Raw genomic sequence first — 21,549 nt, 5'->3', positions numbered from 1 at the left:
TGCAAGGAGACAACTGCATCATTTGTGCAATGATGTCATGATGCATGAGTTTGGGTTCTGACATCATCATGGCTTCTTATGCTTACAATTTATGCTTACAACTGTATTGGTTATCCTACTAGATTTACTTGCAGAATTATTCCAAGGTTTCTTCTTTAGTGAAAAGCCAGTCAGATGCAAAACAGAAGGAGCAATTAAATGTGGATGGATATCAGAATTCCAGGCTGGAATGCCAAAGAGTTGAGAAACCACGGAAGACCTCGGGCTGTCCAAATTACTCCTCTTATTGTGATCTTATTTACAGGATATTGCACTGGAAAGGTCTTCATTTCAGTGGAGTTTGTCAAGTGGAGAATTCTGGGGGGAAAACATGGTGGCTACCAGATAATTGTAACACTGTTGACAACCTGATGAGTCCTTCCCTACCCACCCTCCAAAGCTGCCATAAACCTGGGACAAATTCTCAATCAGAAATTTGTATGCCCCTGGGCACCAGCTTGCTAAATCCACTACCTTCATTTTATACATTTTAGGTTCTTTTAATTTTTCTTAAGTGTCTGCTACAAAAACACAGCAAAGGGTCCGCCTGCTCCAGGCCCACCAAAAACCCAAGGCTTTGTTTCAGAGTGTGCCCATTTGCCCAGACAAAGATATATAAAGCATCTTGGAGTATTAGAGAGGAGAATATGTAGCAATTTCACCCATTTGCTTTTTGGCAAAAGGGTGCCTCATGATTGGGCATGCTCAACTTGATGCCAACTTGGGAGAGTACTCATGACCTGCTTTCAACATTTGCCTGTGTACAAGGAGGGTTGTCTAGTTTAAACAGTCTTTCATAGATTGATGATATTTCTTTTTCTGATGGCATTCAAATCACCTGCCATGCCTGTGGCCACTTTTGGGTGGTCTCAAGTGAGTTTGAAGAGGTAGTTTTCCAATTTACCCCAATGGGTGTTAGTCAAGCAAAACAGCCTGCAAGGAAGCTCTTGGTCAGGCAAATTAATTACTGATGCCAGAGCTCACAAGATTTAAGCTGGATGTTTGTGGCCTCAATGTTGTCTGAGATCAGCCCTCAAAGGCCCTCTATAGCACAACTTCTGGGACCTCTTTTTTTGTGCAACGAAGCCCTGCGCAGCCTGTGGCCATATTTCCTGCAACAGAATTAAGCCATAAGTACAGAATAAATCCAAATAGGAATTGTCATCCTTTTTGGTCTTCCATCCCTCAATATTCCAGGAAACCCGGGACAGTCCATGATAGTTAGTTCTCGGTCAATCCACTGAATGTCCAAGAGGGTCCACCTCTACAGCAAGTGGAGGGGTAGAATGGAATGAGAATAAAGCAATGGTGTTCCTATACCTTTTACCATCTTCTGATAGTAAAAGAGATCCTGATTTGAGATTGGCTTGTGCAACAACTCTTTTTATTTTTATGATCTCCTCTGGGGCTGCCAACTGCTATTTACGTTGAGAAACAAAAGCACCGTATTTGATTGTAAAACTTTTCATCAGGCAGCTATGGTGGGATGTATCTGGTGGGACAGTAATCTTGACAACCTCATCACAGCACTGGAAAGGTGTCTCTCAGAAACGGATTTCTAGGTAAAGTATTAGGGGTTCATCTTCTAGATTTTAGTTGTAGCATTTTATTTTTTAAAGCTGACTCTTCCTAAGGAAGGAGAGTCTGCAACATGTAGATTTGTTTCATGGTTTGAGATGTTTGGCGGGTATGAAAAGTTTCAAAAACTAATCCAAGTTCAATCGGTTGACATTGTTTTTTCCTTTGGTTTCAGATTCATTCTATCTATTTCTAAAATGCCGAGGTCTCTCTAAATGAAATTCACGCTGTCCACTACATCTATCTATGTTTGACATTTGATTTGTGGCTATACATTTCTGGGGGAGCAAAGAATTGAATTCCCTTGTTGAACGCAATAATACCTTTGATGTCCATGCATGGTGAATTCTCAAAAGCTGGTGTGTGCATGCATATGTGTGTTACATCTTAGAGACACACAATGTTTTGTATCCTTCCTCCCTCCCTTTCCTTCCACAGCAGAGATTTTTAAAAAAAATTCTGCAGAAAGCAAGTGTACATAACTTTGCATTATTTTTATATTTCATAAATCCAGCAAATCTGAGCTTAAATATATTGCTAGTCATGGGAAAACTCCCATTTCTGAACTGTGAATGCAAAAATAGAGGGCTGTATTTCAGAACTGTTATGACTTCAACCATCTAGGAGGTCTAGCTGTAATCCAGAGGGTCTCCTTGTCTCCTTCTTAACAGCCCTCTGTTAGATAGCTTTGAGACCAAGAATAGTTTTAAAATACTGAGACTGATTTGTTTTTAAGTTGCTGTACTGACTTATTTTTACTGCTGGAAGATGCCCAACTGTTTTAACAGCTGCTTTGCTTTTGGAGATGTTGTAATTCTCATTTTATTACATTTGTTTTAACTTATTAGTGGCCTCGAGGTTGTTCAAAGGCAAACAACTCCAGTATATTTGTGAGGAGGCTCCTAAGACCTCATCACATCACCAGATTCACATTCCACAAATTTCCTGGAGTTACATCAGGGAAGGCTAATGGAAAACATTATGGCAGGAACCTTCACATACATGGAGTAGAGAACAGAGGGAGATAATTGGTACCCTCCAGTTGTTTTGGCCTACAACTCTCCCAATGCCATGTCAATGGCCATGTTGGCTTGGGATAATGGAATTAATGTCCATAATATCTGGAGGGTACTAAAGCGGCTATCTCTTATCTGGGCACATTGATTCCTGGCAATTATGAACCCTGCTTTACATGATCCTTCCAGTTCTAAATTCATAATGGATTTGGTCATTGTGAGCTAACTCTGCAGATACATGCATTAAAATTGGGAAACGGAAGGGTCTGGCATGCAGATTTTCAGGAATCCATGTACAGAAATCTAGTATCAACTTGCTTTATCCTTTCTCTCTGTTCATCATGGGTGTGCTTACTATATACCAGTCCTTGGAAAGCACACATTCAGTCTTATCCAGCCTGGCTCAATAAGCAATGGTATGTGGGAAAGACCTTGGGAGGTGGGGCAAAGAGATGCTGCCTAGGGAACGGTCAGATAATAGACAGCATAGCCCACAGATGGAAAGTGGGTGGGGCAAGAGGCTCAGAAGAGACACTCCCTAGCTTCTCAGGTGGTAAAATCAATGGGGGGGGGTGTGGATTGTACTTTCAGACTTTCAAGATTCTGTTAGTTTATTTACAATGCAGTAGAATTAGCTCATCTGGTTGTGTTTCCTGTCTGGCCTACCTGGTAAGGCTGACGGGATCATACCAAAAGCAATCTTAATCCAGAGTTCTGTTCTCCACAGGAAGCCCTGAAGTTGGACATGAGGACAGTAGCATCTCCTTCCTGTCCTCTCCAGCATACCATCACTGATCCATTAATACCCTTGTCCTTCATAAAGTTGTCTTTGAAAGATGTCCAGGTTGATGACTATCCTATGTCTTGTAGCAGTGAACTACATCGTTTAAGGGTCATCATAAAACAAAACTTAATTCATTAAAGGAAACTGCAGGTAAAAGAACAACCACCAAACTTTTCAACAAATATCTAGAAAATAAAAATAAAGACATTGGGGAAGCTTTCAGAAAAAAATATCGTTAGTGGAAATGTGGAAACAGGAAATAGTTCTTTTCACAGACTGAAACTTCAATAGCTAGAATAATAAAATAAATCAGAATATAGGTATAGATGATAGATACAGATCGATATACTGTATAATGGGTTTATGTTCCATGTCTGTCTGGAAAATTTTATATTTTCCTGAATAAAAATACAGGAAGCGAAAAGGTTGCAATTTAAGTGTTTACTACAAAAGAGTGGGACTGAATTTCCAATAAATGATTATAACTGAAAAATAAGAGCAACTTATGGTGGTTTCCTAAAATGCACCTGAACATTTGAAGAGCAAGAGAATGGATCCAGTTTTAAAAGCGAGGGAGGAAAAATGACTCGAAGTCTGCTGGATGAAGAAATTCCCCCAAGAATCTGGCTTGTTATCATCTAAAATGAAAAATGAATGAGCTACCGAAAGGCCTTTCAGCATCTGATGATTCGGTTTTCATATTCACTAACAGGATGCTATATTGCATATTCAGAGTAAGCCACAAAACTGGTTATGCTAACATATTAAAAATGGAGAACTCCAGTGATGGCCTTCTGCTGGTCTACTTCCAAAAAGTTATCAAGTGGCTCAGCCGATGTAATTACAGCTCAGCCCTGCCAAGCCTTTGAAATATGCCCATTAATTCAGCAATTCCCAGTCTGTCCATCAGTCAGTCATACTTAAAAAATATGTCTGTCACAACTTAGGTGTGGTAATCTGTTGATAATTGTATAATAAAAAGATAAGGGGGGAAGCACCCAGATTTTCTCCAACTTTGTGAAAACCAATCCTAACTTTAAGTGAGAAAAATTAGGGCTCGGTTGACTGATAACTGAAATGACCTGTAACGCTGCTCTTCCACCAGAAATGGAGGGGGGGGGGAACCCTAGACTTTTACTACTGATTTACCTTGCTTAGTATCTAGAAACAGCAATCTACAAGCTATGGGATACATGTGGCTATCAACCGCCCCCCCTTTTTTTTTTTGCAGATCTCCAGGACTGCACTGCTAAAATTTGTAGCAAACCACCAATTTATACAGAGATAGCTGCCACCTTTTTGCCAGATATGGACAAAATAGGTATGCTCAGCTTCATACAGGTTGTAACACACCTATTCATATAATAAAAATGCCTCCATTCCCAAAGTGTGGGGAAAAGATGTGACAAGCAGGCTGAACCTCTTTTCTCCATCCTCTTACCACATCCGATCACTACTGCTTTGGATATCTCAACCCGACCTATATCACCAGGTGCTGGTTGGGGGAAGAATGAAGAAGCAGCATTATGAACATCACTTGGAGCTCCTAGAGGACAGATGGGCTATAAACCTAATCAACTCATAAATAAAGCCATTTTTTTCTTGCTAGTATTGATAACATGCTTCTCAAGCATTTGCAAGTCACTTATGAAAGATGAAGCATGATTACACATGAAGCAACTCACCCTTGCTTGGTTCCTCTCCTTCGCGCATCTGGCAAAACAAACCTGAAACATTTCATATTACACCAATTAAGGTAAACTCAGGATCTCAGCTTGTTGCTCTCTTTACAAGTGAAGATAATGTACCAAGACTTACTAGCTTACGAATGTTATCTTGTTTGGGGGGGAAAAAAAGAAAACCCAGGATTCTGGGGCTTGACTGTACACAAAGAAAGCCAATTCTGCTTTATATAGTTATCAATCTAGTGTGAAGAGCAAACCAGGAAACAGGCTAAATGCATTAGCATTCTGCCAATTCACAGTAAGTTAGGACTCACCTCACTAATTTGGTTAGTGTGAGGAATCTTTGATGGTAGCCGAGTGTCCTTATGCCAGCATTTATTACGTACGTGCACTACAGAGAATATTCACCCAATCTCTGCATAGAGAAGAGATGGGTTAGACAACAGATATCGTGCAGCCTTCAACCTAATTTACCAGCCTTCTACAAGCAAGCAACTCAAGCTCAATCTGTTCTTGTCTTGCAAGGGGAAAAGGAGGAAGGAAGAAGGGATATAAGGAAGGAAGGCAAGAGGAGACTAATTCAGAATGAGAAAGGTGGGGAAAGGAGGAGGCCAGGAAGAAACCAAATGGCTGTCCCTGCCCACTTTTGACCAGCCCCACCTACTGCTCCTTTAAGTCCCACCTACCACTGAACACAGCCCAGGAACTTGCTTGCAGATAGATGCAGCTCTTGACAGAGAGAAAGCTTCTCATCCCTCATGTAGAGAACAAAGAGGGCCTAAAGGATATCACGAACTCCAAGGGACTTCCAAAGGCGTCTTTCCAAAAAGCAAAACTGGGGCCAGACAAGGGAAGGCAATCGATGTGTCTGATATGGGTGAGGGACTAGCTTCAAATCAAGAGAGGTGGGCTTCAGCCTGATACTCTTCTCAAAAAGGCTTCCCAGCCTACAGCAACACATCCTTTGAAACAGTTTTCAAACTTCACTAATTTTGGCTGGGTGCTCCATTGATATTAAGCAAGCCGCACTTCGATGATCATTTATAAAAATATTGACAGCTTGCCTCCTCATACCACTGCCCAACAACGTGTTTCCAAACATTTTGCCCATTTCTCGCGAAGCATCGCCATCTGCCAGGGGTGGCATTTCCTAGCTGTTTACTCTGACTACCTCCAAGAAGTCATCTGCCACTGTCTAATGCTGCCTGAATAAAGGGGATTAAGACTCGGATGCAACAGAGACTATTGATAATGTGGCATAATTGGGAAGAAATGAAGATAAATGAGGTTGAGGATGGAGAGGCAATTAGTCGAGGCGCCCGTACAGCTGTGTTCTCGGCCCAGCTCCCTTGGCCTTTCCAATGGTGAGGTATGCGCAAATTAAACATAATGACAAACGCTCACTTCCCCGAGCTCTTCATTTTGGGAAGAAAGTTGATGTTTGTTCTTGACAACCCCCTGTAATAAAATTACTACTTTCTTAAAGAGCAATACATCACAAGGCCCTGTGCGGAGTGTATATTATTTTATTGACTTCTTTCTTAACTTCTTATCACAGTTGGCTTCCAACCAGCCTCCAAACTATGCATCTGAAAGGTGGGAGTCAGAACTCTCTCTCAAACATTCCCATCTCCACTCCACTGTCCTCTGATTTCTTACCACCTTTCCTGGCATGAGCAAATTCTACCATGTCATAACATCCAAGGCTTGTGCAAACCATGATTTGACTCCAGACTAGCATGGGGAACTACACCTTGAGTTGGTCTGGAGACATATAAGATATTTTTTGGATAAAAAGTAAGGAAGAGGGGGATCTGAACTTGAAAGAGAACATGCATTCATAAGAGGGCTGCCACATTATAATTGTCAAAGATCAGGATTATGACCTGGACCTGGGTTCCCAACTAAGTAATTCTCTTCTCCCCTTACTTCAGCTGTAGACATCTCTGGATTCATTGAAATATATTTGAAGCATTATTTATTTAATCAAGCAGACTGATTGGTTGAAACATTTGTGAGCAGAGGTTGAGAACAGCAGTTAGTAAAATTAAATGGTAAGATTATTTGGTTAAACTTCCAGCAAAGTTAGACAGTGAGTAAAGGCATCAGATTCTTTGGCTTAAGACCTTATATGCAGTATTTTTACGGTGACTGTTAAATATATCATGGTGCATATTGACTTTATTGCTCTTATGTAACTTTAATTGTGGTTAGGTTTTACTTCTTAATTTGGATTGTGGTTGGACTGCAGTCCAGGATGTGTGTGCGTGCTTTCTAAACAATTTTTTATTTTTAATATTGTTTGTCTGATCAACAGATTGGCTTTTTTTTTCCTCATGAAGTGGTATGTCCCAAACATTAGATTTGATCTCAGTAGCCACTACTTTGAATACATATTAGTCACATCTAGTATCAGAATTAATTTATCTCTGGATATCAGTTTCTTGAGAATAGTAGCATGACTGTAATATGTTCAGAGGCATTTTGCGTATCTTGGAAACCTAAGGCAGAATAAAACTTTGTGCTCACTCTGCAGGGTTTTTTGTCCTTATATAAATTTGGTGGGTAGTAAAATATGAGCTTTGTTCAATCATTGGTGAGCCACTGCCTTCTTATTCTTGTGCATTTCCCACTGTCCCATCACATTTCAAAAATGTCTACTTCTGTGTAACTACACTAACGAGTATCATGAGGGTTAAGGTGACCTTTATTTCATTTAATTCATCTTAGCTATGAATTCGCAGCATTCTCTGAATCAGGTATTTTTTCCCTTCATTTTGTCCTTTCTAAATCATGTTGGGTGAACAAGACAAACCAGGATTATGGGAAACTTGCTTTAAAATTCACTTAACTCCCTTCTGAAAAACCTATCAAGAATGGTTCTTAGGAAGTTTCCTTGGCATTTTATGCTGGATTTTTGTCAACTACACCGGCTCTCAGCTTATTTCCAAGGCCAGCTCAAAATGTTTTATATTAAATGTCTTAATATTTAAACTTCTTCACAGTCTGGGGCCAGAGAACCTGCAGGATTCATCATCTCTCCCCTAACAGATGTGCTTGTCTGTCATCTTTTAGATCTCCCACCATTCAATTCCAGTGGTTGGTTGACAAGGAGAGGACCTCTTTAATGGCAACACATAAATGAATGCTCTCTTCCTCAGGTAGTTGATTGGTTCTATGTAGAAACTGCTTTTACACAGCTGCATATTCTAATATATTTTACAGTGGATTTATTATTTTGATGGCAAGTTGTCCTAGTCATTCATTCAAGAGCAGAAGTTCAAATCAGAAGGGTAAATATTAATTCTAAATGTTTCCTACAATAAAAAAATACACTAAATAGAAAATAAAAGCAATAATACTAACAATAACAAAGAATACCTAATAATAGTTAGATCAGGAGTATGTGTCAAAGCAAAAAATAAGTCTGCAGGAGTTGCATAACAAATTAAATCCATGGAAAGTGAGGGAAACCATGTACCTTTGAAGGTGACTGGAAAATATGTATTCTCCCATTTGTAATTCCAAAACACAGAGTTCTGTAACTGATGGCTTAAAATAATGAACTTGGATTTTCAAGTGGTTTTTAGAATTCCAGGACATTGTGTTGAGAACAACAGCAACAACAAACCCTCCGAAAAGGTTCTTCCCTCTTGCACCATCCATGTCAAGGTTAATGAGCTAAAACTAGTTAAATTGATATTACCAAATTAATGACTTTTTTATAGTACACTGCATGGATTTTAACAGAAAGCTTAATGTGGAATAGTTAGTCTTAATTGAATTAGAAGGTATCATACACATACAATTAAGCTTACAGAAGCTGGTGGTATTTTAAGGTAATTGTATCCAATTGCATCTAACTGGACCATACTGGAGCACAAGAGATGTTCTATCACTGTCATACAGGTGCCCTGTCTGCTCGGGATGCAGGAAGTCCAACACGTGTGCAACCAAGAAGTATCTTTAGCATAGGTCAGAATAGAGTAAGACAAACTTTTGAGATTGGGGGAGAGAAATGAGATTTTAAGAACAAGTAAAGATGATGCTAGATTAGCACTTTGTATATGCCAGCTTGCCTTTTTTTAAACTAAAATGTATTTTTAAAAATCAACTCAAATGGGGCAGAGATGTGGTATCAACAGTGTCTGTAGGCAGAGATTCAACACTGTTTATCTCCTGCTGTTCTATCCTCACATTCCTTGGAAGCAAGAGAGAGAATTCATTCAGACCTCAGCCAGCGCAAATGTGTGTAGCAATGCCACTTTGGGCACAAGTGTAAGTCAACTCACAAACCTAAGACATTTTATTGCTTTTTATCACTCCTGACCCCTTAAAATGTCTCTCCTCTCCAAGACTGAAGCAGAAAGGTATGCTTCTGACAACTTCTAGCAACTCTTGGGTTTTCATAAACTACAATAAACTACAATATGATGTTTAAATACCAGTCTGAACTAAGAACCAAGCTGGAAGCTTTGTGTCTTATTTGGATGATAAAAGACATGAATCTACTATAATGAGATTGGCACAGCTTCTCTACTGATTAAATGTTGGAGGAAAAAGAATCTTACTGTCAAATAGGAGCAGGTGCACAAGAAGTACAACAATGTCCGTTAAATGAAGGTACACATTTCAAAGTGGAGAGTCCGTTTTCATACCGACATGATAATCACTTATGATTAAAGATACACTTTCTTCCCTGCGCTAAAAAAAACCAATACAAGAAAAGAAGCTCAAATTCCATGCCAACTCCTCTGTGAACTTCTGCAATCTGCACATATCTTTCACAGCAAATGTATTAATGACAGCTAATCAAAATCCTCAAAATACTGGATATGGTGTACTTGTTGGTCAGTTTTGAACTCTGGCCATAAAATAGAAGAAAAATGTGCAAAGACTAGCATTTTGGGGGGCCACATTTGTGTTTCTTTGGAAGTATCATGGCAGCCTGATTAATTAATACTAATGCGGCAAATTGCTACCATGGCAAGTAGGCCAGGTCTTTTGATGGTGCCAAAGTTATGGGACAATCACATGCAGTGTGGTATGAAACTTCTCTGCCAAAATGCAGCAATTATCTTGTTTTCTGTACTCATCTCATCAAGATTCATAGATGCAGGAAGCCTGCTAGCTACAATCTGCCAAGAGAATGAGAGAAATGTCTAAAACCAGTTTCCAAAGCCATTGAAATACCACATCTTCCAGCCAAATATCCATCTATGGTGGCGCCAATCCTGACCAGGCCACCAGAGAAGATATTTTTCTGGCATGTACCGGAGGGGAAGGGGGAAGGAGAAGAGTTAAGAGGAGATCCTGAGGAATAAACCCAGTACTTTCTTGCATGCAAAGCAGGTGATATAATACTAAGCTGTGCTTCATCCCACCAACTCAAAAAAGGCACTGTCTCGTAGTTGCTCTCTCCCTTGTAATGCAGAAATAATAATATTTTCTAACTCAATTTTCTAACTAAAACTTCCAAAGAAAGGGCTGTGATAGGTTTGAATGTTTAAATGAGAAAGTGTTATACAAGTAGGCATTGGTTTGGTGCAAATTGAAAGCCTACTCTAAAAAACTTGAGATGGTGACCCTCGTTTCCCAGTTATTTGCCAGGATCCCTGGATGGTTTCTTACCCAGGGCCTTTCAAGAGCCTAGCACCAGCTGAGTCCATCTACATATACATAAAGAAGCAATCAATGAAACAATTAATGCTCAGATTGTCAGGAAACATCTTGCCTTCCACATAAATCAGGGTTTTTTTTACATGGCTGCACATGGGTTTGATAAAATCAACTCTGATTAAAATTGGCATTTATGGGGCTCCTGCTGTTGTCAGCTGTATAGCTGGAAGAAAATGTCTTTTGCTCAGCATGGGAGTTGCAAAACCAAAGGAAAAAGAATGTTTCTTCTGGTCTTGGTTTTGTGCATGGTTGATCGGGACAATAAACACTTGAAAACACTTGATTCTGAAGAGCATTTTTCAAAGTTCTCACAACCTTAGTGCCTTCCCACCTTACCTGCTAGCCTCACTTTCTCTAGTTCTGAAAAAAAATATTAAATTGACACCACTGCAGTTGTGCATCCACACACATCATTTCTTAACACTGTGTGGGAAATGAGTCATTGCTGGAGTTTCACAAATGGTCTTTGAATCCAAAACATTGCAATGAATGGTGTAATGCTAAGAAAATGGCCAGAAGCTTTCTTTACACTGAGATCTACCTGCCCCAACCTGGGTACCCTGCAGATAAGATGGATTACAATTCCCCTTGTTACAGATAAGGATTCTCCTAATTGTAAATCATGGAAACAATAGTCTAGCACATCTGGAAGTCACAAAAGATGCCTAAAAAACCTGAGCTGCTGCTTTAGAGGATAAACAATGAAGCATTCAAATACATCAAAGCAGCACATACCTTTGGCTGTCAACCCAGGAACCTTGGAGCTTAGCCTACATCTTTATGGCTTCTCCTCCAAAATGAACAATGAAAGCAAGATTATGCTTATTCCTTCTGCTTTGCCCCATAACCTTTCAATGCAACCTAGACAAGGTTGCACTGGAGAACACAGCAAAATTTTAGATTTAAGTGCCTGATCCAGGAACTGTAAGGCTGACATCTTACAATCAGAGGGCACTCTTTCCCCACCTGATGCTAAAACAACAACTCCCATCACTCCCAACCAAGACTGCCATTGGTATGTTGGTTGAGGATGATGGGGAACAGAAATCCAATATTTCTATAGGGCACCATGTGGCGAGAAGGCTGCCCTTCCACACGAGTTCTTTGGCAAGCAAGCAAAAAGAAGGGAAGGGTAGGGAACAAATGAAATTATTTTATTTCAATTAATGGGTCTCATTAGTCTTCTATAAAGGTATGTTTACAAATATGGCATGGAACTTAGAAAGCTGTTCTTTGCGGAAAAGAGGGATTTTAAAAATATATGCAAACAGCAGCCACGGGATGAGTTCTCAGAGGGAGCTACAGTAGAACTCACACTTTCTGAAAATACCCCCTTACCAAATTTCCTACCACAATAACACCAACAATATTCTAGTTTGACGTAGAAGAGAAAACAAACAGCCTGCAATGCAAAGTCATAAATATTTTTATGGCGAATAGGACTGGATCAGACACAACCCTGCTTCTTTATTTAAAATAAAATCAATCTCTATGTTTTCTCTGTTATTCTCAAGCACACTTCCTGTCAATAGTGTGAAAAATGATATAGATTTAGGAGGGGAGCAGTCTCAGTGTAGCTTCTCTCATATTATTATTCCAGTATCATCTGTTACAAAGTAAGACCAATTCCCACATCTAATTACAAACAGGATTTCAGAGTCATTAAACAAAATACATTTCCATTAGTGCTGCTGTAAGAAGATAGGGGGGAAAAATGAAGATTAGTGCATGCTGAATGTCTTTTTTCCCCCCTGAAAGCTTTGAAGAGGTAGACCTCTGCACTCAGATACTATAAATTTGTGAAAGAAAAAGGCTCATGAATGTATGCGCTTTCTCTGTCCAAAACAGGATTAAAACAAACAAAAAATGTCACAAACATTTCACCATTAGTCCTTTTACCATGCATTCGATCATAAGTGTGAATTGGAATTACATATAAAGAAAAGAAAAGGCCTGAATGAATACATAGCTAGGTTTTCATTTATTTAAATATCATCACCTATCATCAAAAGATGTATATTTAGAAATGCCACTAGAACCTGAATATTGGGGGTATTTTTGCCCTAGTGAAATATTGGAGGACTAAAAAAAGTGTTTCTCAACCTTGGCAACTTTAAGACGGGTGGACTTCAATTCCCAAGCATGGACCTAAGGAGCTTTTCTCTAATGGGTTTCCTCATATAAGAGTATTTGAAGAATTCAAGATTTCCAAATGAATTGATCTGACCTGTACTTTATAGATCAACCTGCAGATCTGACGTTAATTATCCAACAGATTTTGCAGTCCCGGGATGCTTTTACGTTAAACACACAGATACAAAATATTTCGGAGGTATATGCACGTTTAATTGCAAATTTTTAGGCGTATTAAAAACATAATCTAAAATACAATTCTGATGACGCAGAAAGAGCAGAGAACGCATGGATCCGCATATGTGACAAAGATGGGACTGGACTGAATACATAACACACCTTCATTTATTTAGTCAATTTATACAGCTGCCCATTTTGCCAGTTGCATCTCTGGACAGCCCACAACAGGCTGAAAACCAACAACAAAATAAAACATAACAAAATAATAGAGTGCTAACTGGTTTCCAAATTTCAGCGACAGGGAAATTCTCAGGATAATCTTTTGTTCAGAAGAAAGAATTTCAAAGGAAGCAAACTAGACTTTCAGTCCAATTGGTGCAGTGTTTCTCAACCTTGGCAACTTTAAGACGGGTGGACTTCAATTCCCAGAATTCCCCAGCCAGCATGGCTGGCTGGGGAATTCTGGGAGTTGAAGTCCACCCATCTTAAAGCGGCCGAGGTTGAGAAACACTGAATTGGTGAATTCTATGAGTTTGGCTGAGAGCTGGCTTAGCCTATGAACCATTTGTGGCCCTCTGCAAGAGCTGGTCTAGTCAGCCTTCTTTTGCAGATTGCAGGCAACTTGGACTCTATAATCCATGAAGTGGGCAGAACTAAACTAAAGTGGGCAGGGCTAGGGCAAACAATTAGACAGAAAGGCGATACTTAACATGCTTATTCCATCTTCATTTGATCACTCCTGTCCAGTTCTGGACAGCCAATGCACCAGAGTCACATAAGGCTCTGTCCACTTGAAATGCTAACTCAGGTTAAGGATGTCATGCAAACACAATAATCTACACAAACTATCCCGGAGAGGAATGAGACTTATTCCAAACAGACAGATCTAAACTAAGTCCCTTTGGTCAAACTTTGTTGAAATGCTGGAAAGGGACAGTGACAGTGATAATGGAGGCGGGGAAAGATGGTGGGCAGAGGTTGGCATTCAGGAGATGTATTTTTGACATGATGCTGAAGGTTAACCTGACACTGACATCACTGGCCCAATTAACAACACACAGAGAAAGAAAGAGATCACCAGATTATCTATGCCGTTTCAGACGTAGAGTGGTCATTGCTGGGAGGGCCTTTGTCAAAAGGGGCATTTCCAAGCCCATCCCCAGCTTTGGCCCCAGAGCTGAGGGGCAGAAGAAGTCAATGCATTTCCCCTCTCTACTGACGCTAGTGTCAGCTGGAACATTGGGGCATCCTGATCCAATGTTGGGGTATTATATTTGCAATCATTTATATCCTGCTCATCTCTTGAATGAGTAGCCTCAAGGTGGCTCACCGTTATTAAAATCAATATAAAGTGACATAACAAAACAAATGACCAAGGAGAAGGAACCTATTGTAAAGCAGGAAGACACAACGAGTAAAGAAAGGATGTACGTAAGAGTCATGATCTCAGTGGAATAAATGCTTCCCTAAATATGAACATCTTATGAAGATTTTCAGGGCGGGTTACAATCAAGCATCCAGACATATAACATTTCACATTTTAGGGCAACTGAGAATGCCTTTGGTCTTGCTCCTAACAATTGTACTTCTGCCATACCTGGGACCAAAGGAGGATTTCTTCATCCAAGGTTAGGCGGGGTTAGTGTGGAATGCAAGGAGGTTGTAAAAGTGCCCCCCAGAAGAAAAGGGAGATCAATTTGCAGAGATGTGAGAAACGCTGTTCTTAAGATGCACACCTAGCCTTTCACATTTGGCCTAACTCCCAGAACATGTATTACTGAACCGCAATTCCCTGTTGATACATATTGAAATAAATCTTCTCTCCCCTATATTAGTGATGCGATTAAAGAAGGAAAACAAAGATGGGGTTTGTTTGTACACATGTGCTTGTATCCTTTGCTGTCAGGAAAAATAAATCAGGAAACCGGCAGAAGCTTTTGGGAGGAATTCATGGAAATATCTATCAGCAAACGCACACCTCTTCTTCTTGGATCTGGTCATTAACTTACTACCAGATAATAGCATGAGTAACCTACTTTTAGAATAAAAGACCAACCTCTTTTGACTGAAAAAAATCTAAAAGAGTCCTCCCCCACAAAGTGGGGGGGGGGATTGCTGACCATGTAATCACTAGGTATTCATGGATGGTGCTGAACATGAAAGGTTACAGTAGTGCTGGCCGCCTATGCCTCTCCAACTCCAAGCCCTGTTCCCCCCGCTTCTGCTAACTCGGCAATCATACTGCTGACAGATTTCGAGGTTTTTCTAAATAATGCATAGGATTTTCTTTTAACGTGTCAGTGCAGAAGTATCAATTCTGCCCTCGTGTCATTTCTGATGCTGATTTTTCTTGACAGCATTCCATTAAACCAATGAGTTTCTCCCCTCCTGATGCTCCTTTAAATATTCCTCTGAGTGATGTATTTGTGGTTTTTTAAACAGATTGTGAAGGATGTTTGCATTTACGAGGGGGAAAAAAAAAACACAGAATTGCATGGCAGGTACAGAGTGGGAGGTGGGGAACATACGCACACACAGACAACAGAGAGAAACAAACCCACAGAAAAGAGGTTTCTCCACGCAATGCCCAGAGATTGTGTTTAATCTCCGTTTGTCTCGGGATTCAAGAGTGACCTTCGGACTCCTAAAGAAATGTTGCTGAAATGTTTAGGACGCATGACTGTGCCTGTGATTCAGAGAAGGGCTGGGATTTCCTTTACAGGTGCTGGGTTTGCAGGATCAAGGAAAGGAGAGGAAAAAAGCAGCCGAGCTCACTGTCCTATGATTTTGCTTAACGGCTTGTAAAAACAGGCCAGGACTCTAGTTTTCTCCTGATCCTTCTAAAACACAGGCACAGGAAGAATTCTTCAAGGGGAACAGATGCTCGGGGATGTGAAACAGCCTCCATGTTTCCCATGGTTTCTCTTCCTTTCCATTTCGTCGGCTGGCTCACAGATTTTCCACTTCAGTGCCCAGTGATAAATAATCCGCTATTTACTATCAATACCAATGTATATAAGTTACATGGGATGTTTCTGATACAGAAATATTCAACAACATTGAATGGCACCTATTTCAACTTCACTGCATGCCGGTTTATGATGTGTATATGTGTGTCACATATCACACACATCAGCATAATCTGGGTTTAGCAAGGACTGAGCTAAATTAGTACTTGGGTGAGAGGCTACCAGAGAATACCAGACTTTGAAAACTCTCTAGGAGAAGGTGATGGTTAACTCTTTCTGGCCCCAAAAATACTTTATGGAAAAGCTGAAGTTGAAGGAGTCTCTGTTGAATGAGAACTAGGCTACTATGGTTCATTAAACAAACAATGGTTTAAACAAAAATCTGAAATGACATGATGTATAAACAAACTGGCACTTCTCTTGTATGGCTGATCTGTAAATCCACAGACACAGAGACAAGTTATGCTACTAACATCTACAGACAGCAAAACTGTGGTTAGTCTGGGGCTTATGACTCTTACAATGCTTCTCCCATATATATTCTGCACTAAGTTTGGAGAATCAAACTTGGGAGGCTGAGGAGACCACAGAGATGAAACAGATGCTTTTTCTCCTCCATTTTTGTTTCCATTCTCAAGATCAGCTATTTTGGTTCTGGACTCCGGAGAGCAAGCAAGTTGGTTGGAAAAGCATAAGCAAGATCTTTGAGGAATCTATCGTTTGACATCTTCCCCTAGAAAGTGGTACTTTTGCTCTGAATCCATTTGTCTTTTTTAAAGCATGTACTATGGTAACAGAAAAGACAGGACCAAATAAATCTCATTTTATATGAGCAAGATTACTACATTCTAGTTCAAAACGGTACAGGCAACCACTGAATGGGAAAGTGATGGGGTAAAATGGGTGGACCCACATCACCCATATGATGAGCTGTTTCAGAGAGCCTTTCCCTGGTTTGCTTTGACTTACTTTGACATAGCTATCTTTTTATTCTCTTTTTATTGTTCTAGCGCTGTTGGGTTTTTATTTTTATATTGTATTTTTTTCTATGTGAGCCGCCAGGAGTCATTTTGACTGCAGTGGCATAGAAATATGTTTAAATAAATAAGTAAAGCATGGTTGGAATTCCCCCTTTTTCCCCTTCAGCTTTTTAAGGGGTCATCATTGCTTTCTAACTGCCTTAAGCTAATTTTTCAGGGTTTACACTAAGGTTGTCACATACTACCCACCTCAAAATAGTAGGAACCCATGCTACCAATTTTTCAGTCCTCGTAGTTTGAAGCAGTTTGGTGGACCTACAAAAAAAGACCCCACTATGAGCCCCAACCCTTAATGTGGGTTAAAATGCCAGCAAAACACACCAAACATAATATTCTGTAAAAATGAATGATGGCATATTTCTTCTGTCTCTCTAGTGAAAATGACGCTGTAGCAAATTCAGAAGGAGAGGAGGAGGAGGTGAAGGCGTTCTTTCTCCTTATTTTTTATAAGTGAACAGGCAACTTCAAACTCTTTGTAATTCTGCACTGAAGTGTGTACATGTGAGTGTGTGCATGCATGTGTAACACTATATCTTCAAAAGAATAACAAAATCAATTGCTGTAAACCCATATTTCTGATTTGACAGCTACAGTTATAACCATTCAAGCGCCTATTTCCCCCAAACTCTCAATAGCCATAACCTTTCGTGATTAATTATAAAGTTCCAGGAGCAATAGTACACAGACTAATTTCCTAAAACAATAAAAAGACAGAATTTCTCATTTGGAACTAAATGAAACACGAACAGGTTGTTATTCATGCTGAAATCAAGATGCAGAGTCATGTTGCAACCATTAGAGAAGCTATTAAACACAACCTCGAATCAAAGAAACTGTAGGTCTGTCTCCTTAAAATAAAATGTTTGCCTCGATAAATGTGGCTTACTGCTTGTGTGTGTGTGTGTGTGTGTGTGCCCACACATTTCCCTGCTGATTTCAGAAGAAGTCACTTTCAAAATCCAATCTTCTTTTATTTTTGTTTTACACCACCATTTTGTTTATTTTTAGCACTTATGTAGACTTATGGGTCAAACATCCTTACATTACATGCCACCTCACAAACCTTTGGTGAAAGTTTGCGCACCAACCCAAGTTTATTATAAGTGTTTCAGAGTTTCAAAGAACTCTCTAGGTTTTGGAAACTGCAGGAAGGCAGGCACAGAAGTCATGCAAGTCAGAGTATGGGGACGGAGGATTGCAGTTCCAATGATGGAACGTTTTCTGGGCTGACCATAAATCCTGTATACCCTACCATGTCTCCATAAAAGGTTCTCCAATACTGAGTCTGAAAATCCAGAGAACAATTGCAAGTCAGAACAGACTAGAGATTCAGGGGTAGGCATCATTAGCCTCTTCACTTTTTGGAAGGTCAAAGAGGTCAATGGGAGATGACACCAGAAGGAGAACATTCTCCAGAACATCCTTTTCCTGAAAGGGTGAGTTGTACATATCCTTATTCCTATGCTCAGAACATTCTATTTATTTATTTATTAGATTCTGGAGCTCCCAGACTCCCAAAAGACTTACAGTATTTGAAAGAATACATAATGATCAGCGATGAGCTCAAACGGTAGAAAGAGTTGCAAGAACTGATTTCCAAAAGGAAAAGAAAAGAAAAAGTAAACTTAAATGTAGTGCATGGACTTTAAGAAGTAAACATACTAGGAACTAGACGTGGTCACTTTTGAGTTGGGATAGACTGATTTAGTGTGCTAGTGTTTTGTTTTGTGTCTTTGAGTCACTGTTGACTCCTGGCGACTGCCTGGACGAGCCCCTGCAGTTTTCTTGGCAAGATTTCGGAAGTGGTTTGCCATTGCCTCCTTCCTAGGGCTGAGAAAGAGGGACTGGCCCAAGGCCACCCAGCTGACTGTGCCTCAGGCAGGACTAAAACTCACGGTCTCCCAGTTTCTAGCCTGATGCCTTAACCACTACACCAAACTGGCTCTATTTTAGTGCATTTATGTGGAATACAATGATTTAGTGTATTAATATTAGTTGTTAGTGTAGCCAGTGCTGCAGACACACTCATGTCTTCGCTGTCTGCCCACACGCAATCACCCACACATCGCAAAATATGTTCTCCATCCCTCCAAGAGATGAGGAAATATTTGCCTGAGCACAAGAAAAGCAGCTTATAGTGTTCTTACACTTGTCCGAAAGATTCTTTCGGCGTATAGATTCCCCCTGCCCAACTCTGCAGCACCAATGCTGAGGTTACAGTCCCCACAGCAAGGTTTCCAAGTATTACAGGGACCTGAAATAATGTCATTTTTCAGCAGCATCTAAACAGGCAAAAACAGCATGTTACTTGGCTGTCATTCATCTGGTCTTCATCACCATGGCGCAGCAAATTCAGGTTTAAATTTGCTAAACTGCCCAACCGTTTACTAAACATTTTTCTTCTTCTAAAGAGACATCTGTTTTTCAACCACCTTTTTTCATGATGCTTTAGAATGTCACAGGGTTGCTGAACTCATTTCATTGTGCCAAAGTGAGAACGGGTGCTGGGGGTTCTTTCCTGTTAGGTTGGAGTATCCTCTGGATGTGGTCAAAACAGCCAAAATGGTGGCCAGTTTTTATATGTGTTGCGATATGGTGACCGCCATCTTGACTGTTTTGATCACACCCTTCGGACATCCCTACTCTTATATGTTATTTTGCTGCTTCTGTGGTTATCTACTGTGTGATCTAACCTACTCCCCAAGGGAGAAGTTCTTTCATTATCATCTGTAATACGTTTTAAAAGAAACAATGGCAATTTATCAGGAACAAAGGTGAAATCAAGTTTCTATCTTGGCCATTTGATTGCAAACCAGCTCCATTTCTAAACTGCCTTTTCAGCTGCTGTAAAGCAGAACTGTAATAGCATAGTAGTACACTAAAGGAGAACAGGGGAGTCCCACGCTCCCTTAAGTCACCTTAAACATCTCCACCTCTAACTTTTCACACCCCAACAATAATCTTTTGGGCTGTTTCTCAGGGGTTTAAAGGCCTTCCCCCATTCCCACTCTTATCTACCCCCCCAATCCAGAAACAAACAAAAATGACCCCAGATTATTGCTCTCAACCTTGTCAGTCATATCACCACGTCACCACCTGGCCTCGGAAGTCTTCCAGAAGGTCAGAAGATGGAGTTGTATCCCCCAGTCCTTAAGAATTTGCCCATACTGGACTCAGGGAGTGGTCATAAGAGTCATCAGGATGATCAGTGCTTTCAAACTTCTGAAATGTACTGCATGCATGCAAATTATGGTTATTCTGAATAAGAGGAATGCAGCTATCTACACACTTTTTCCCCTTCTGGCTGAGCGTTCACATTGCCATTTCCAAAATCAAAAGGCATGATTAACATTTCTAAAAAAAGAAAAAAAGACAAAACAAAACAAAACCTGGGAGCATAACAAAAGCTGTTGCCAAAAAAGAAGAAGGAAAAAAAAAAAAAAAGTGGGGCTGAATCTCCTTTGTATAGAGATTTTTCCTGCCAATTACAGATGGTTTCCGAACCTCTTAGAGTGTCTTTTTAAAGGAAAAAAAAGGTAGCATGATTCATGTTGCACTAAGAAATAATGGAAAGGCATATTGTCATCTTCCACATTGCATTCCTGCAGCTGCCCTATGTACGATACTCTCTCGGTTTCAGATAAAATGACTATTCTAAGGGTCCATATTATCCAAAATAGCAACAAAGTGAAAATAAAAACTCTTTGTGTATCTAATGCAACAGTTCACAGTGGAGACTTGCTTTACCTGCATTAGAATTCAGCTCTTCATTCTCCGATTCTGTCCCATTCTGACTCCCACTTCCGTGGAGGCTATTCATGGCCATAAGCTTTATCTTCTGCAACTTCATTGCTTCAGCCATGGCTGTGAGTCCTGGTTGCAAAGAGAGAGAAAGAGAAAGAGAAAGAGGAAGAGAAAGAGAAAGAGAAAGAGAAAGAGAAAGAGAAAGAGAAAGAGAGAGAATATTAAACACAGATTAACAAAACATACAGATGGTAAATTCCAAACATTACTAACAATTGACCTTCCAGTCTTGACTAGACTTCAACTCCCATGAAACTACACCATTGGACATGCTGGGAACTGAAGTCCATCATTATCTGGAAGGCCACAGCTGTGCTCTGTCATTCCAACTTCTCTATGATTCTTGCAAAGTCTTCCATGCCTCCACTTTCCTATCCCTACTCTCAGCCCCACGATCAATTACAGTGGTGCTTAAAAGTTTGTGAACCCTTCTGAACTTTCAATATTTTGGTGTAAGTATGACCTAAGCAGGATCTGTTCTCCACACAAGTCCTAAAACTGGATAAAGAGAACCCAATTAAACAAATGAATCAAAAACATTATACTTGTTCATTCACTGATTGTAACGGTATGTGGGAATGACCTCGGGAGCAGGAGGCAGAGCTACAGATGGGGCAACTGGTGTGTAAAAGATGTCTCAGC

At 40.1% G+C, this 21,549-nt stretch overlaps 1 protein-coding gene across 6 annotated transcripts in view; it reads right to left on the bottom strand.

The window, feature by feature from the left end:
• DACH2 (dachshund family transcription factor 2) overlaps positions 1-21,549 on the bottom strand; it is a 284,826-nt gene that overhangs the window by 74,625 nt on the left and 188,652 nt on the right. For 4 of the 6 annotated variants that reach the window (XM_088151653.1, XM_088151654.1, XM_088151650.1 and 1 more), the window contains one exon: positions 20,851-20,976. In XM_088151653.1, the coding sequence (XP_088007779.1) occupies positions 20,851-20,976 (126 nt within the window). Of the gene's footprint in view, positions 1-5,102; positions 5,145-20,850; positions 20,977-21,549 lie in introns of all 6 variants that reach the window. The other 2 variants (XM_088151649.1, XM_088151651.1) reach the window with 1 other exon arrangement.

Source organism: Python bivittatus, unplaced genomic scaffold (genome assembly GCF_059951505.1).
Source record: "Python bivittatus isolate LINGU-HERP-01145 unplaced genomic scaffold, Pbiv_v1 ctg000670_np1212, whole genome shotgun sequence".
Taxonomy (NCBI): domain Eukaryota; kingdom Metazoa; phylum Chordata; class Lepidosauria; order Squamata; family Pythonidae; genus Python; species Python bivittatus.
Note: the sequence above shows the minus strand (reverse complement) of the source record. Positions and strands in the feature narration are given on the sequence as shown.